The sequence below is a fragment of the Schistocerca serialis genome, chromosome 5, assembly GCF_023864345.2.
Source record: "Schistocerca serialis cubense isolate TAMUIC-IGC-003099 chromosome 5, iqSchSeri2.2, whole genome shotgun sequence".
In the NCBI taxonomy this organism is placed as follows: Eukaryota; Metazoa; Arthropoda; class Insecta; order Orthoptera; family Acrididae; genus Schistocerca; species Schistocerca serialis.
The window spans coordinates 386,710,589-386,728,882 of record NC_064642.1 but is presented as its reverse complement, the minus strand read 5'-3'; the positions used below and the strand labels follow the sequence as shown (position 1 = coordinate 386,728,882).

General features: G+C 39.2%; 1 protein-coding gene across 1 annotated transcript in view; it reads left to right on the top strand.

Annotated features, from left to right (window-relative positions):
* LOC126481157 (DNA polymerase epsilon catalytic subunit 1) overlaps positions 1-18,041 on the top strand; it is a 319,986-nt gene extending 301,945 nt beyond the window's left edge. Inside the window, exons 34-36 of the mRNA XM_050104726.1 lie at positions 147-358; positions 5,985-6,117; positions 17,153-18,041. Coding sequence (XP_049960683.1) covers positions 147-358; positions 5,985-6,117; positions 17,153-17,332 — 525 coding nt within the window. The 3' untranslated portion in view covers positions 17,333-18,041. The remainder of the gene's footprint in view (positions 1-146; positions 359-5,984; positions 6,118-17,152) is intronic.
* The last annotated feature ends 253 nt before the right edge of the window (positions 18,042-18,294 follow it).

The following is an 18,294-nucleotide window of genomic DNA, read 5'->3' as shown; positions in this document are numbered from 1 at the left end:
TATGTCTTCCCTTTTAGTCAGGGGTAAAATACCTCAGTAATTATTGAGAATAGTACCCATGTTTAGTGTAATCTTTTAGTTGCAATCTCCACCATTTCCCCATATGGAATTCAGTTATTTTATTATTGTTTCGTTCTGCATCACAGGTACTGTCACTAGACCCTAGTGTCCAGGAAGAGGTCAACAATATTCGCCGCAATATGTTACGCCTTCTTGGTATTGGAGAATTCAGTTCAGTTGCCACATGGCGTGATCCTTGTATTTCATTCATTTTACCAGAAGTGATATGCAGAGCCTGCAATCACTGTCGAGACATTGACCTTTGCCGTGATCCCTACCGTGGAGTTGACAACGAGACGTAAGTTAACTGTCGTGTACAATAAATCTCTGGTAGTTGCTCTGACTTCTGTTGTTAGTAGTTTTCATTAATTTTTTAGTTGTAGCAAAAAAATGGAAGTTGGATGGTAGAGGAAGAAATCTACATTGTGCATACTATTAAATTAAAGAAACATATCTTGATGTTCTAGGATATCATGATCACCCCTTCTGTTACGTGCACAGCATTCTTACATCATATGAAGGACATGTATTAAATTGAATTATATGATTTTGAATAAAAAAGGAAGAAAGAAAGAAAAAATGAACTTCTAGTCTTTTTACATGCTCTAGGATGTCAAATGAAAGTTAATTTATTATCTGTGTCTGAGCACCAAGTAAACACATGCATCCATATGTTAAATGTAAAGGAATATAAATTAGTAGCCTATTTATGTGGGGAAAACATGGAGAATGAGGTATCATCATGTATGTTAAAAATAACATTAAGTTCATATCCACTGAAACCAGTAATTTCTGCTTAGATTTCTTAAATATTTCTAGAAAGAACTGAGTCATTATCGCACCACCTAGCTAACTGATCTTTGTAGAATTTAGTGTTAATATTCTGAAAAATTAAGATAAAAGAAGCAATTTGAAAATATCTAACATTTATAAGCTGAAGTAAATTTATTGTATTGATGTTAACCCTATGAGTATGGTTGTGTTTTTGTTGCTACTAGGACCAGCCACTCTGAAATGCTTTTTTAGAACATTTTTATTCTTCCTTTAGCTATTTTTGAAGCCATAGCCAGCTCATCTTCAGGTGGTAGGTATTTATAGATCTTGCATTTTGTACCTGGTGCAGCTAGCTGCAGGGATCGTGGTATAGTGAAAAAAGTTGGATGTGCATAGATTCTGTTATTTTAGGCACATTTTATTTTGTTAGTTCCACATGACATGATTCTTGAAATTGTAAGAATGCTCCCATAAAATGAGTCATTATGCACCAGCCAATACAGTACTTGGATGCAGTTGGTTTTACAACTTGTGTACAAACAAAAAATTACAAGGAACCCATATCCAAAAATGCATGATTTGTATGTCAGTTTGAAATTAGGTCACTTTCCAGTGACGTGCTTCACAGTGCACACATCACGGAAACAATGAGCTGTGACCTAAGTGCTCTACAGGAACTGATCCATGTGGTGATCCTGCTGTTCATTTTGCAAGGTGTATCTGCAACACATTCTTTCAGACACCCTGTCTGCAAGCCCTGGAGCATGTTTGTGGAACCCCATAGTCAACCCTTTTAGTTGCAAATGTAGGCTGTTAGTTTCTTGCACCCACTGCTGTGATAAGATGGAAACGGCATGTGATGGACTGCGGTGACCTGGAAAATGTTCTCAATCATGCATTGTGCACCTGTACCATTACGCACCATACCATCAAGCTGGACATTGAAAGTGACGCGATCTTCAAACTTATTTTACAACCAAACAGTACATTTCTGGACATGGGTTCCTTATCAAAATTTTACGTCCCCACTACAACCTCTAGAAGCATGTATAGGAATTCTGAACCTAGCTGTATATAAAAATTATCCACTATGTGCAGGCATCATAAATATAACCATATCACTTAAATGAACTGTATCAGTTCTTTAAACAGTTTTTAGCGTCCTTTTGAAGATATTAGCAACTCCATATGAATTCTTATGGTGAGGATCATGGTAATTGTACTTATTTCAAACAGGGATGTGTCAGAAAACATTCTGGCAGAAATAAAACTGTGAGGACAAGTTGTGAGTTTTGCTGCAATAACTCAGTTGGTAGAGCACTTACCACAAAAGACAAAGGTTCTAGGTTCGAGTCCCAGTCCAGCACTTAGTTTTAATCATCTAGGAACAGGCATTTCAAACATTGGTATTAATGTGACTATTTTCTTAGCATATGCCTCCACATTTTCAGTGAACTGTTTCCGTCCATTACATCTTCACATGCAATATTTATGCAGTTACAGTCCACCTCAAAGTTCCAAGCCAACTATTAACATCAACAGAAAGTTTTCTGCCTGTGTTAGGCAGAGTTTATCACAAAAAGACCCAAATTTGCAATGATAAGCAACACTTTATTTTCACTGGAGCTTGTTTTCAGCTTCAGGAATGATAGAATGTATACACCTCAGGACGCCCAGGAAAAACCCTGAAATTTTTTAGAATTCCGGGAATTTTTCATTGTTTTAGTTTACAGTTAAATTTCTATAATTTGGACTCGTGAGAACTGATACTCTAACAAAGAATTTTACTTTAGTCCACTACTGCGGAATAATACTGCATCAATAAAGCATAAATGTGAGAATAACAGCAAAATAAAATTCTAGTTGCAGAGAAAATTTTCCATTTAGAACACCAAAACACAGAGCACGCACAAGTGTCTGTTGACAGCAAAATGTGTCAAAGGCTTTCGCACGAAGACTATTCAATACTTCATAACAACAAGCTGCTTTTATGAGCATGACGTCACAACTGTTACATTTTTAATAGGTCACGGGAAAATACTGTGAATTTTCACATTGCATACATAATGACAGTCCATACCATCATGCCAGGAGATATGCTTGTTTAACAATGACGAATGCAACCTGACACATTTGTTCCCCTTGGAACCTCCACACATGGATATGCCCATAGTCATGCTGTACGCCAAACCAGGATGTGTCTGAAAAGACAATGCAGTGCCAATACTGTGTCCATTGTTGTAATCAGGTGCACAACCATTGCAGTGATGCGTATGGAACTGCAGCGATGCATATGGAAACTAGCAACAGCCGCATGCTGACAGTCCATAGTGCTCTAGGTGTAATTGCTTTCTCAGTGTGGACATTTCCCTTGCTGCAGACAGACCCATTACCTGGCTCAAGCTGGATGACATAGCTGTAAAATCCAGCACATCCGAAACAACAATATGTCTGTCTTCTTGAGGTCAGTCATGTGTGACCTTTGTATCCTGCATGGTGTTGAAAATGGTCCTCCTGAACCTCTTGATATTGTATTTGTATAGCAGTTGTCAGATTCTAACCAGTATTATCAGCAATACTGTGAAAAGATATAAGACAGTCTTGATGCACCATGATCTTGCAACTATCCAACTGACGTACGGCTCAATACAATTTTCTCGTAAATGAACAAAATTCAAATGCAATTTCTGGCAGATAAACTCACTGCATTCTCTTTCCTCATATACACAAACTGTAGATGACATATTGCTACCTACATATTGTGTCTTATCCAAGCATGTAGTATGCTTTACGCCAACTTGGTGTTCTGTGTATGCTGCCTTCATAGTGCTACAATTTTAATGGCCAGCAGGGAACTAAAAATGGCAGTTACTCTATCAGAAAATGTAAAATCTGGAATGGAATAATAATAATAATAATAATAATAATAATATGAAAGGATAGGTTGCTACTTACTACTTAGAGGTATCGAGTGGCAGATAAGCAATCGTCAAACGTAGATGAAAACAAAACACACACACACACACACACACACACACACACACACACACACACACACACACACACACTGGAAGAGAGAGAAAGACAGAGAGAGAGAGAGACAGAGACATTGTCATCTCTGGGCACTAAGGCCTGACTGCGTCTGAGGTGAATGGTAATCTTTGCTGTGCCTGTCAGGGAGGTACAGAGCAGGTGTGTGGCATTGATAGGAGGGATAAGATGATAACACTACATGTGGGAGCTGGCAGAGATGTGCTACTTGCAGCATTGGGAGGCTGTGCAAGTGGGGGAAAAAGGGAGAGGAGAGAAATAGAGAAGGGGAACTGACTATGCAGGTGTACTGGCAGAATAGGTGTGTGGAGGGCTGGAGTGGTGGCACTGAAGGGGATAGGCAGGTGGCGGACAAGGACAAGCAAAGGTTGAGGCCAGGTGTGTGTGTGTGTGTGTGTGTGTGTGTGTGTGTGTGTGTTTTCTGTTTGCACCTGATGGACTTACTCCAACATAGGAAGTCCAGGATGGAATAAGAATAATGTTATGAGAAAGGATAGACTGCTACTCACCACAGACATGCACAATGAAAAGAGTGCTAAACATTTAAGATTTCGGACAAAAATCTCTTCTTCAGAAACATAAAACACATGCTTATTGTTACCGTCTCCAGCCACTGTGGCCCGTCTATGTCTCACATGAGCAGCTACTTGGAGTAGGTGGTCTGGGTAAGGATGCAGCATGGGTTGAAGAAGGGGGAGGGATAGCAGGGTAAGGCAAGATGTGCTGTCTGTGAGAGTGCGAAGGCACATGGTGGAGACAGGACAGGGCTCTATGTGCAGTCAAGAGGCTGTGCTGGTGAGGGGAGGGGAGGAGATGTGGAAGAGATGAGAGAATGAGAGAGAGGTAGATAATGGGAAAGGTTGGGGAGGGGGGGTTATGATCAGAACATTGGATGTATTGCAGGGAGAGAGTTCCAACATGCACTGTTCAGAAAGGCTGGTGTTGGTAGGAAGGATCCAGATGGCACAGGCTGTTAAGTAGTCATTGAACTGAAGACCTTCAGCAATGGGGACGATAGTGTAAAAGGGAGGTGGCATCTACACTGATGAGCAGGACACCGGGTGGTAAAAAACAATAACTGTGGAGAGTCGATGGAAGAAATGGTTGGTATCTTTTATATATGAGGGTAGATTACAAGTAATAGGCTGAAGGTGATGGTCTCTTGGAGGCACATTAACTGGCCACAATGGAGCACCCTGGGTGGCTTTGTTTATGGACAGGAAGCAAGTAGAAGGTAGGAGCGCACAGGGTGGTGGAGATGAGGAGAGAGTTTCTGGATGGGCCTAATGATTTGAGAACAGCTAGAGATCCTGCTGGATTCCTGGAATGGAGACACTGTGCCAGGGATTGCAGGTGGACACATCTGACAGCTGGCAGAGGCCCTCCAACATGTAAACACTACAATTTGTAACCACAGTGGATGAGCCTTTGTCAACATGGATGCCTATAAGATGTTGACATTAAAAAATTTTGAGTAGACCTTTGCCTAACTGATGAAGAGAAAGAGGAAGATGATAATGATTAAGACTCAGTTTTTGTTCATGTCTAAAGGGTATTTTTCAGTAATTTCAGTTTTTATAAATAAAATCATATTCTTGTATGTTTTATAGAGAAAAGAGAGAACAGTTTTAATTAAGGTTTTGTTTGTTTGTGTGTGTGTGTGTGTGTGTGTGTGTGTGTGTGAGAGAGAGAGAGAGAGAGAGAGAGAGAGAGAGAGAGAGAGAGGGGGGGGGGGGGGGGGGGGGGGGCTTTTTTAAAAGTGATTGCAGTGTGATCATGTGTCTGACCACAATTAATCTTTTTTATTGAAAATCATTTTTTGCGTATTTGTTCTCATACTGATTCTCATCTGTTGTCTTAAGGCCATCTTAAAAGCAAGAGCATATAGATAGTTAATAGATGTGTGTACCCCAATAGTTAATTCTAATAAACCTTCAGCTGAGATTTATTGACACATTAGAAGCATTTGGAGTATATTTTTATGTGATTATTTTTTTAATAATTCTATATGTTTTGTGAAATACCTTAATATTTAAATTATTTCTGTACCTTCTGTTTGACAGAAAGGAATAAAACATTTTTTCTTCCTTTTTCTGTAGCCCTGTATGGAAATGCCCACTGTGTCAAACAAGTTATGACAATAAAGAACTTGAATACATGTTACTGGATATTGTTCACAGAAAGACCATGGCTTATACTCTTCAAGATTTGCAATGTTCAAAATGTCATGAGGTAAGGTGGTCAAATACTTTGCATATACGTAAATGCAAGCAAAAATTTTATTGCTTTTGTATGTTGGTCTTGCTTTAAAACATTCAGTGGTGTGCCATATAAAAGGCTATTATAATAATTAATAATATGGAACTACAGTTTTGGTTACCATCCACTAATGATAGCATACTCAGCAGTCAGCTTTTGTACTGTTCGTCTCTGGGAATCAACAAGATACTAAGAAGGTACATACCTTCACAATGATTGATTCACAAGCAGATGATGTATTGTGTATTTCTTCATTTTATACTTCATGTTCTGGAACAAAACTTTCAATTGCTCAGTTTCATCATAGTCTCTCGTGGAAAATTATTGCAAAGGAAAAAAGAGCAAAAAGCCTTTAGATGCACCACCCAGTCTGACACTACCCAAGTCCAGTCTTCACATCTATGAAAGGGGCAAAAATAATACAGGTAATAATACAGCTAGTTTCATGTGCAAAATACATGATGTGGTATTTTGTATTGAGCCGGTCTTCACAGCTCTAGCACATGAAACAATCTATACAGAAACAACACAGAAGTATAAAGTGCAACTTGCCCTGTTAAAACTTCTAATTCCTACTTTTCTGTAATATGTTCACTGTGGACAGTGATACACATTGTATTGTGTGCATTTTTATTGTTAATTGTAACTGAACTTTTACACTGAGGTGACAGAACTCATGGAACAACTCCTAATCTTGTGTTGGACCTCCTTTTGCCCAGCATAGTGCAGCAACTCGACATGACATGGACTCAACAACTGACAATGATTGTGAAAGTGTCGCCAGTGTAGACTTTTGTGCAAAAACTGACCCCTCAATTACATCACATAAATGTTGAGTGGGATTCATGTAGAGCAATCTGAGTGGCAAAACAATTCATTTGAGTTGTCCAGAATGTTCTTCAAACCAGTCATGAACAATTATGATCCGGTGACATGGCACATTATCATCATAAAAATTACATTGTTGTTTGGGAGCATGAAGTCCATGAAAGACTGCAAGTGGGTCTCCAAGCAGCCGAACTTAACCATTTCCTGTCAGTGATTGGTTCAGTTGGACCAGAAGACCCAGTCCATTCCATGTAAACACTATGGAGCCACCACCAGCTTGCACATTGCATTGTCAACAACTTGAGGCTGTGGCTTTGTTCGGTCTTTGCCACACACTGCCTCTACAATCAGCTCTTGCCAACTGAAATAAGGACTTAGGAATTATCTGACCAGGGGCCAGTCATCTAGGATCCAACCAATACGGTCACGAGCCCAGGAGAAGTGCTGCAGGTGATATTGTGCTGTTAGCAAAGGCACTCACGTCATTCATTTGCTACCATAGCCCATGAATGCCAGATTTCACCGCGCTGTAGGAACGGATAGGTTTGTCGCACATCCCACATTGATTTCTGCGGTATTTCACGCAGCATTGCTTGTATGTCAGCACTGACAACTCGATGCAAATGCCCCTGGTCTCGGTATTTAAGTGGAGGCCGTCAGCCACTGCATTGTCCATGTAGCCATAATCATGTCGGAAGCCATTTTACAGGAGTCACATGAGCACAAATGACAGTTCCATCAGTGCACTGGCTGTATGCATGCATTATGCTATCCCACACTCTTTTGGCACCGCAATGTATTTTCAGAGACTGCATTGCTGTCATCCTCTTGTCCTCCCTTTTTGCCACAAAATTAGTAACATAATGAATTATGAATTAAAAGATAACTGCCTGTTCCTTTTGCCACCCCCCCCCCCCCCCAAGCTTAGAACAAAAATAAACATGGGAAATACATACAGTGTAACTCGCCAAACACCAGTTAGGTAGAATTTCACCTGAGAATGTCGGTCAGTTTTATATAATGTTATTACAAATTGGCTTTACTTCTGTCTTAACAAACGTTTGTTATCAAGATGTGGGATATTGCATGAGAAAAAATTTACAATTAAAATCATGTCTGATTCTCTGCTGCTAAAGTTGTTGTTTTGCAAATACAGTTCATGCAGACAGAGGTGTAACACACTGCTCAAAAGAATTAGGGGAACATGACTTTGGGCATCTGCCATACTATACTGAGAAATAATTGCGGACTGGGTATGTTACCAGATTATATCTTAACTTTCTGAAACTTAGTACACAACAAAACATCATTACAATACTCGATTATTTACATAAAAACAAGTGAAATGTCTGACTGGTGTCAAAAACTAAGTGGAAACAATCATTCACCCCAACATCCTGGGTGCTTTTCGTTGGAGATTGAGAGCTTCAGTAATGAGTATCCGCACTGTGAGTTTTTACCACTGCCTGACACATACATAGTATGCTCCTTGTAAGACTACAGAGGCCCTCCTGTGGTATCCATTCCCATTCTTCCGTAAGAGCCCTTAGAAGTTCTTGGAGTGTCTGTGGTGGAACAGGACAGCCAGAAATAAGAAGATCCCACATTGGCAGGATGGGGTTTTGGTCTGGACTCACTACTGGCCATTCCACTATTTCAGTGTTCAGGCTTCACAAGACATCTCTGCTGATGTCCATCATGGAGGGCCTGGAATTAGAAGGAATTCAGGGCCAGCACCATACCCGGTGTCCACCACATAGTCCAACAGGATCTGTTCGATGGACTGCATGGTGGTAAGATTACCATTGACAATGACGATTTGGATGGCTGTCAACTCTGAAGCCTCACCACAATCACATAAAACCTTGGAAATCTGTCAATTTTGTGGACAATATTTGGCGAGTACTGTTCACCACATGTCTCTGCATATGAACACGGCCATCACCTTGTCTTGGAGGATATCAGGACTCATCTGTGAACAACAAATTTGTCCAGTCATCAAGTTGTGAGTTGACACAAGAATGGCTGAACGGAAGGCAAGCTTAAGGATGTTGTTGTGTCAAGCAGGGTACTTGAACAGGATGCCCGAGTCGGGCGGTCCTTTCTTGTAACTTGTCCATTACAGTATTAGACACAGCACCTCCAGTGGTTCTTCTGAGGTTGTCTTGCAGTGCTCTGGCAGTATCCATATGATAGCATATCACAGAGATGGCCAAGTATCGGTCTTCGAGTGGGGTCCTAATGCATCGGCAAACTTGTCCAACTCACATTGTATACTGACATATTTCCCTGTAGTTTGTCCACACCTATGGGTGACACATGGACAGACATTGGCATCTGCAGCAGTACTAACAGAAGTCCATCCTTTTCAGATTGAACAGGCCACCCTTGCAACTTGCACTGCATTAAGATGTCCCATTGTATGTGTGTGGTTGAATACTACGGCCACAAATGACAACTGCCACATGTATACCTCCTAAGAAAACACTGGGACACCAATACTCACTTCCTTCTGAAGGGTCACTCGACACTGTAATGAATAACACAGCCAGTAGATGGTGAAAGATTTTAATTGTTGCATACATTGAAAGTGAAGATCTCAAGTCATGTGATAAGAAAATGAGTACTTCCTGTATCAAACTATATTCACCATAGCAGACGTTGCTACACTTTTTCCACTAATTCTTTTGAACAGTGTGAACTCTCTAGCTAATCCAGATAATGATAGTTGTAGGAAACCCAGAAGTATCAGGGAAAGATCGAAAGAAATGCCTCCCATAGGAGAGAGTATTAAAATCTTGATGGTAAACTGCCGAAGCATTCACAACAAAGTACCAGAGTTTGAAGCACTAAAAGTTGGTTGTAACCTGAAATTGATAGCAGTGAGATTTTTGGGGGAAATTTTAAGTGGTGTGTATCGAAAGGATAGGCGAACAGGAAATTGAGATCGTGTGTTTGTCACAGTAAACAAGAAACTCAAATCCACTAAGATAGAAATCAAGATGCGTGTGAGATTGTATGGGCAAGACTCAGTATCAAGGTTGGCATAAAATGATAATTGGATCCTTCTATCGCCCACCAGACTCACCTCCTGATGTAAGCGAAGACTTTAGAGAAAACCTCAGTTCACGTGTACTTGAGTTCCCCAATCATACTGCAATCATCTGTGGAGACTATAATCATCCAATAATTAACTGGGAAAATTACAGTTTTGTTAGTGATGGATGTGATAAGACATCCTATGAAATTTTACTAACTGTCTTCGCTAAAAATTACTTAGCCTCATGATGGAAATATATTGGATCTAATGCAATGAATAGACCTGACCTCCATGAGGGTGTTCACATCGAAACTGGTATTAGTGACCATGATGCAGTTGTGGCAACAATGATTATCAAAGTACAAATGACAACTAAGACAAGCAGAAAGATATATATGTTTAGTAAACTAGATAAAAAGTCAGTAGTGTCATTTCTCAGTGAGGGAACTTGAAACATTCAGCCCAGGGCAGGAGCTTGTATATGAACACTAGCTCAATTTTAAAAGAATAGTTGACCATGTGCTGGATAGATATGAACAAATTAGAACAGTTCGTAATGGGAGGGAACCTTCATGGTATACAGTCATTGTAAAGAAACAGAGACTACAGCGTAATAGGTGTAAAACACAGGTAGAGAGATGCCAAATGAAATGTGTTTGGCTCTCAGGAGAGCAATGTGTGAAAGCTTCAGTGACTACTGTAGCAGAATACTGTCAAATGACATTTCACAAAATCCAAAGAAATTTTGGTCGTATGTAAAGGTTGTTAGTGGCACCAAAGTTAGTGTCCAGTCCCTAGTGAATGAGACAGGAACTGGAATTGTGGGTAGAAAGGAAAACCCAGGAGAACTGTCGTAATTTAATCCTCGCTTTCCTGAGAAGATAGTGAAATGAGTGTTAGTGTCAGTGGTGTTGAGAAACAGCTGAAATTGTTAAAACTGAACAAAGCTCCAGGCTTGCGGAGCCCCTTTTAGATTCTATACTGAATTTGCAGCTGAGTTAGCCCCTCTTCTAACTATAATCTACCGTAGATCCATTGAGTAAAAATCTGTGCCCAGTTCTTGGAGAAAGGCACAGGTCCCACACATCTATAAGAAGTGTAGTAGAAGTTTTCCACAGTACTTCTGTCCATTATCCTTGACATCAGTTTGTTGTAGAATCTTAAAAAATATTTTGAGCTCAAACATAATGAAGTATCATGAATAGAATGAACTCCTCAGTGCCAACCAGCATGGATTTCGAAAACATTGATCATGTGAAACCCAACTCACACTTTCCTCACATTACATACTGAATACTTTAGATCAAGGCAACCAGTTAGACACTGTGTTCCTTGTTCTCCGAAAAGGATTTGTCTCAGTACCACACCTCTACTTACTGTCTAACACACTATCATATGGTTATCAAGTGAAATTTGTGACTGGACTGAGGACTTTTTGGTAGAGAGGACACAGCATGTTATCTTGGATGGAGAGTCATCATCAGATGTAGAAGTAACTTTGAGTGTGCCCAAGGGAAGTATGTTGGGACCTTTGTTGTCCATGTTATATATTAATGTCCTTGCAGACAATATTAATTAATTATATCAGGCTTTTTTGCAGATAATGCAGTTACCTGTAACCCTGTGGCGCATAGCGTCCACTACAGTGGACAGCTGTTAATGGTCGCTTCTTTGGCATTTTCAGTCAGTCCTGAGGCTGCAAATGCACACAGTTCACTGCAATTGGCACTCCCTACTGGTGTTGTGTCCTGCATGCATTTGCAGCCTCATGATTGATTGAAAATGCCAGAAACTTGACCATTATAAGTTGTCCACTGCAGTGAAATTCATGCACCACAGGATTAATTAAGTACAATCTGAGAGAAGCTGTATAAATATTCAGTCATATCTTGATAAGATTTCAACATTGTGCAGAGATTGGCAGATTGCTGTAAATGTTTAGAAATGTAAAATTTTGCATTTCTCAAAACGAAACAAAAAACATAGTATCCTATGACAGTAGTATCTGTGAGTCACCATTGGAATTGAGCTACTCGTACAAATATCTGGGTGTAGCATTTCGTAGAGATATAAAATGGAATGATCACATAGGTTCAGTCGTGGGTAAAGCAGCTGGTAGACTTTGGTTTATTTGTAGAATACCGGAGAAGAGCAATCAATCTACAAAAGAGATTGCTTACAAATCAGTCGTGCATGCAACCGATTCTGAATATTGCTCAAGTGTGTGGGACCTGTACCAGATAGGACTAACAGGGCATACTGAATATATACAGCGAAGGGCAGCACAAATGTCGCAGGTTTGTTTAATCTGTGAGAAAGTGTCACAGAGGTACTGAAGGAACTGAACTGGCAGGCTCCTGAAGGCAGACTTAAACTATCCCAAGAAAGTGTATTGACAAAGTTTCAATAACCAGCTTTAAGTGATTACTCTAGGGATATACTACAACCCTCTATGCATCGCTTACATAGGGATCATGAGGATAAGATTAGAATAATTGTTGCGCGCGCGTCATTCGTCATTGCGTCATTCCTCATGGTTCACTGAGTCAAATGCTTTAGTAAGATCTAGAAATATCCCTGCTGTCTGCATTCCCTCATCCAGAACATCATACACCTTGTGGATAAATTCGGTAATTGCTGTAATGGTATTGTGATGCTTTCTGAAGCCATGCTGTGTTTCTGCTAGTCAATCAATCATTCTTCCTGTGCTCGATATGTGAGTGGAACAGGAAGAAATCCTAATAACTGGTACAATGGGACTTACCCACTGCCATGCACCTGCAGAATATAGATGTAGATGTGTGTATTATGTACACTGATCAGCCTGAACATTATGACCATCTACTTAATAGCCTGTATGTCCTCTTCTGGCACGGATAACAACGGTGACCCATCCTGGCACAGATGCAATGAGGCCGTGGTAGGTTGCTGGAGGGAGTTGGCACCACATCTGCAGACACAAGGCAATGTGTTCTATCAGGTTCAGATCTGGTGAGATGGGAAACTAGCACATCAGTTGGAACTCGCAACTGTATTCCTTGAACCTCCCTGTCGAGAAACGTGAGCGTCATGAAGGGGTGTATGTGGCCTGGAACCAGTGTACGATACTCTTTGGCCATCAAGGTGCCTCGGATGAGCTACACTGGACCCATGCTTGCCCACATAAATGTTCCCCAGAGCATAATGGAGCCACCAACCAGCTTGGCTCCATCCCTCAGTGCAGGTGTCAAGGAGCTGTTCCCTTGGAAAACGACAGTTTCGCGTCCTTCCATTGACATGATGAAGAAATTGTCAGAATTCATCAGACCATGCAGCACTCTGCACTGTGCCAAGGTCCAGTGCCAATGTTCATGTACCCATTTCAATCGCAGTTGCTGATGTTATGGTGCTAACATTGTCACACGTATATGTCATTGGCTGAGCAGTCAGACACATTTGTACTCTGCCCAGCATTAAAGTCTGATGTTAGTTCTGCCACAGTTTGCTGCCTGTCCAGTTTTGCCATTCTGCCCAGCATAAGGCATCAGACATCTGTAAAGAGGGGTGGCCACCCAATCCCAAAATGTCTGGACATGGTTTATCCTTGGTTTTGCAATGCATTGAAGGCACTCACCATAGCACTCCTCAAACAGTTGACACATCATGCAGTTTCCGAAATGCATGTGCTAAGCCTCCGGGCCATCACAATCTGCTCTCGGTCAAACGCAGATGGATCACATGCCTTTCCCATTGTAGACAAGGAAAGCATGGTCACTGATAATACATGCACCATGTGTGAGTCTGACTAGCAGTCATTCCTCACCGGGTGATTCTGGTATTGCCTGGATGGGTTTATATCAATAGTATGTCGATGGTTATAATGTTCTGTCTGATCAGTGTAGATGCCTGTTGCTAAATAATGAGTGTATTGCAGTTCCTTTCTACCTGTAGGTATTACTGGTTTATTAACAGAGCCTTACAGCAGCCTATTTTGTATCGAAGAGTACGTAGTAACATTATTTCTAGTACTGATAAAAATTTGCAAATGACAAGAGTTCTATTCACAAACAGTAAATAGAAAGATATCAGTTGAACAGTGAAGTGTAAAACAAGGTTGATTTAATTTCTCGAACAGAGACTAGATATAAAAGTTCATTTTTTGTTGTTCAGGGTGTGGATGCCCTGGGAAATCTGAGAAATACCAATGAATGTTTCTGGATTCTGGGAATTTTTCCTAACTTTAGTTTTTAGATAAATTTCCATACTTTTGACTTGTAAGAACTGATACTCATCCAAATAATTTGACTTTATAATACTACAGCGAGAGAATAACACCAAAATAAAACTTTAGTTGCAAAGAAAATGAATTATTTACAAATACAAAACACAGTGCACATACAACATGTGCCAACAGCAAATTGTGTCAAAGGCTTTGGGATGAAGACGATGCAATACATATTAGCAACAGGCTGAATTCACTGAGTGTGACATCACAGTTGTTTACGTTTCTAACTGGTTTGCGGGAAAATATTTCGAATGGTGGTTTGAGAAGCGTTACTTTCTAAGTAAATTTCCTTTTAACGCAAAACGGATTTTGTTACGTGTGAGAATGTGCGATGAATTTCTTAAATCGTGGAGCGATTGACTCTTTCAAAACTTAAGACATTGATGATCACCCACTTAGAAAAATTTCAGGCCCAGAAGACCAGCCATTTATGTCATCATTTTAAATTTTACTGGCACATTTGTGTTTGATTTATCTTAAAGGGAACAGACATTAAAACAGATAAATCTTCCAGGTTAGTTTTTCATTTTTATTGTAGTTCTTTCATAGGTTCAAATTGTGCAAGAACTATAGCAAATAGTATAATTATCATTAAAAATGTGCAAAGCGAATTCTGGAGCAATTTCGCACGTAAGTGGCTTTACTATAGAAAGGGCGAAGTGCTTGACGGAACACATACTCAGCCAGGTAACCCATGAAATGTTTGGTGCATGACACTGAAATTTATAATCGTTCTTGTGAGAAATAGTCAGCTGCTGCAGTTTAGGATGTGTTCTTAGGATCCTGCCTGACCACACATTTGGAAAAAAAAAAGAGCAAAATGTTTTGAGGACCAGTATTATATGAGAAAGCTTAGCATTTTTTGATGAAAAATATCATCTAGTAGCCATATTTGCAAAGCAAAAATATGTATTATCGCACCACATTTTACCGAACTCGAAGTTCATTGCCACATCACTCGTAGCACTGCTACAGTCTCTGTTTCCATATCGTAGTGTGGGCATCGCACTGCTTATATGTTGGTGTTCTGTGTTCAGAAGTTACCATGCTGTGTTTGGTGAATTCGCTTACATACTTTCGTAATACCAAAATATGCAGTGTAAATGTTGCCAAGCATGAAGGATCTTTCCAAAACGTGTTGTTTATTGTTGGAAGTGCCAGGAAATTCTTACTGATATGTTTTACAGCTCCGAGGGAAAGTATATTGTCAATTAACATGGAAAAAGTCTACTTCCATTTGGGTTATAGTGTATTTTCACCTAGAAAAAGTGCATTATCACCCAGAAAAACTGTATTTTTAACTGGGAAATATCTGGAAATTCTTTTCTGTTGTCCATGTGTATACCCTGTTGTTACACGTGTCCACTAAGAAATTTCAAAGACATGCTTTTGCTCCATTCCTCTTGATGAATTTGTGAGATATGTAAACCAGTGTAGTTTGTTCAGAATTGCACAGGATTAATTTTTTTAGGATTAAATCAACTGTAGTCACTACTTAACAGTAGCATGACTCATGACCAGATTGTAATTGGAATGGTTGAATTCAGGGCCCTGGTATAATGCAAAACTCATCCTCCGTTCCTTTCTTATTCGAGATTGTTAAAAAGTTTTTGGCTGAACCTTGTAACTACTGATTGATAATCACATTGTAAGTAATATAACATTTCCATCCTGCTACAAAATGTAGAACGTTACCTATTTATGTAAGCACTCGTGCTCAAATCTTTAGTCAAGAGGAGCAAGTGTCAAACCACAGTCTGAGTAATGCAGTTGTTTCTTTTGGTATGTTTTCCTATATTGATGCTGAAAAATTCCAAGCTAATTTCCTCAGCTAGACGATAGACATTTCTTTCGTCAGTTTTTAACCTGAAATAGTGCATTGTCTGTATAATTCTACTGCAAAAAAATCCACTCAATGCATGTCACTGTTCAAATCAACCAGAGGTCGAATATAAGCTTTTGTGCACACGGAAGAGCTGTGTAGAATGGCTAACAATTTGTCACACACGCACTATGAATGTGCAGCTTGCTTCACCAAAGGTACCAAATGGCATGTACATTGTGCAAGTCTTCATTCAGTATGTTGCAAGGAAAGAATGCAGATCAAATGAGTAAAATCGACAAAAATTATTTTAAAATATGGGTATGCACCTCTTCTGTCGCTCAGGAAATTCATATATCTCTAAAACTCTGTAGTTAATATTTGAAGGTAAAATGTTATAAATACTAAAGAAGTGCAAGTTGATGAAGAAACAGTATCATGCAACGGGCAGTTATGACCAATAGATCCATAAGATTGGGTACTGTTTGGCATAAAGCGAAACATTTGTTTGAAAACGTGTGTGTTAATACACACAGAACTTTGTCATATTTCCCAAAATATAAGTTGGTGTGTTGTCATGCTTTCTTAATCTATGCATCGTCAAAAGTTCAGATGCGGTATTTCAATGTAGTGATTAAAACACAATGTGTGTTATGCAACCTATGCTTACCTGACAAGGGCAACATATGATATTGCTACATATCTTTCAATTTATCCATAGTGTAGTATTCTATTATCAGAGGCCACAGTGATGACGTTATCCAGATCTTTGCCATGAACTTTTCTGTTGTGTTGAGTTTCAGTTCTTCATATTTTAAACTCATTTGTATTCAGTTTTAACTGTTAAAACTGGGACACTTCCTTTGATTGTAACTCTACAGGTTCCAAAATTTCTAGCTGCAAATTGTATGATGTATACTTAAAAATTTTAATCTTTAAGCTGGATATATCGCAAAGAGTAATACCACTAGACATTTATTGCAGTGATATACCCAGTTAGACCTGTACTTTAGGCTATTGTTGCCATTTTCTAATGAAATATATTTTGTTTCAGATTAAGATGGAGAATATGACCCGATTTTGCAACTGCTCAGGAGACTTCCAAACATTAATTCCAGTGTCGAACATTGCAGAACATCTTCGTACATTTCAGGCAGTTGCTAAGCACTTCAAAATGCCACTGTTATTGGAAGTAGTTCAATGGACTATTAATGCTAATCCAGGACTTGTGTAGGCAAAAAAAAAAAAAAAAAAAAAAATGACTATCCAAATGATGGAAAATGTCATGACATGAGTAGTTGCACATGCCTTTGCTGAACAGTCTGCATTCTAACATACCTGTGATGTGATAGTACAATGTACAATCACTACTCACAAAACAATTTATTTAGTTTTTAATCCTCTGTGTTGCATGGAATTCTGGTCACAACAGAAAATTTATTTTCTCATTTTTATCTTTGTGACAGTTAAATACATTTTTAATATTGCATTACTATCATTCAATGAGACTTTCACAAAATCATTGCAAAATATGTTTGCTGGCATTTTTCAACTACAAGAACAAAGGCAATACATCAGAAAGACATAAGACACTCTAGCAAAAGCTCTAGTTCTATGTTTTGGATGTCACTGAGTTAGTAGGAAGATAAGCATTTGTGACAAAGTGCATAAAGATTTGAAACAACAGTGTTGCAGGTGAGCTCTGTCTCTTTCCCAACATCCAAACCACTCACACCCCCCTCTGAAACCAATTGTCTCATTGAGTTCTATCTGTGTACATATTACCCCCATTTTTCCCCTTTGAACTACACTCAGTTGAGATGATGATGATGGATTTAACTTAGCTGTATATCTTGAAAATTGTACATATTTCTGTACATATAAGTACTGTAATACTATTTTTATATATTTATTGTGCTGGTAATTAAAGCACTTTCTTTTTATTTTTCTTGTTCAATTATTTTAAAAAAACTGCACTTTTATTGTGTATTATGAGAAGTATACAAAAAAAATAATGAAAGTTTGAAATGAACATCCACATTTGAGGCAGAAGAGGATCATGTACTTTCCAGTCTCTGAAATAAACAGGAGCAGTCAAATGACAAACAAGTAGTGAATTTTCAGTTTTCAGCCTTATCATTAATAAAAGATGCTGATATAGATTAAAAGATTTGTACATGCAGTACTTTGACAATG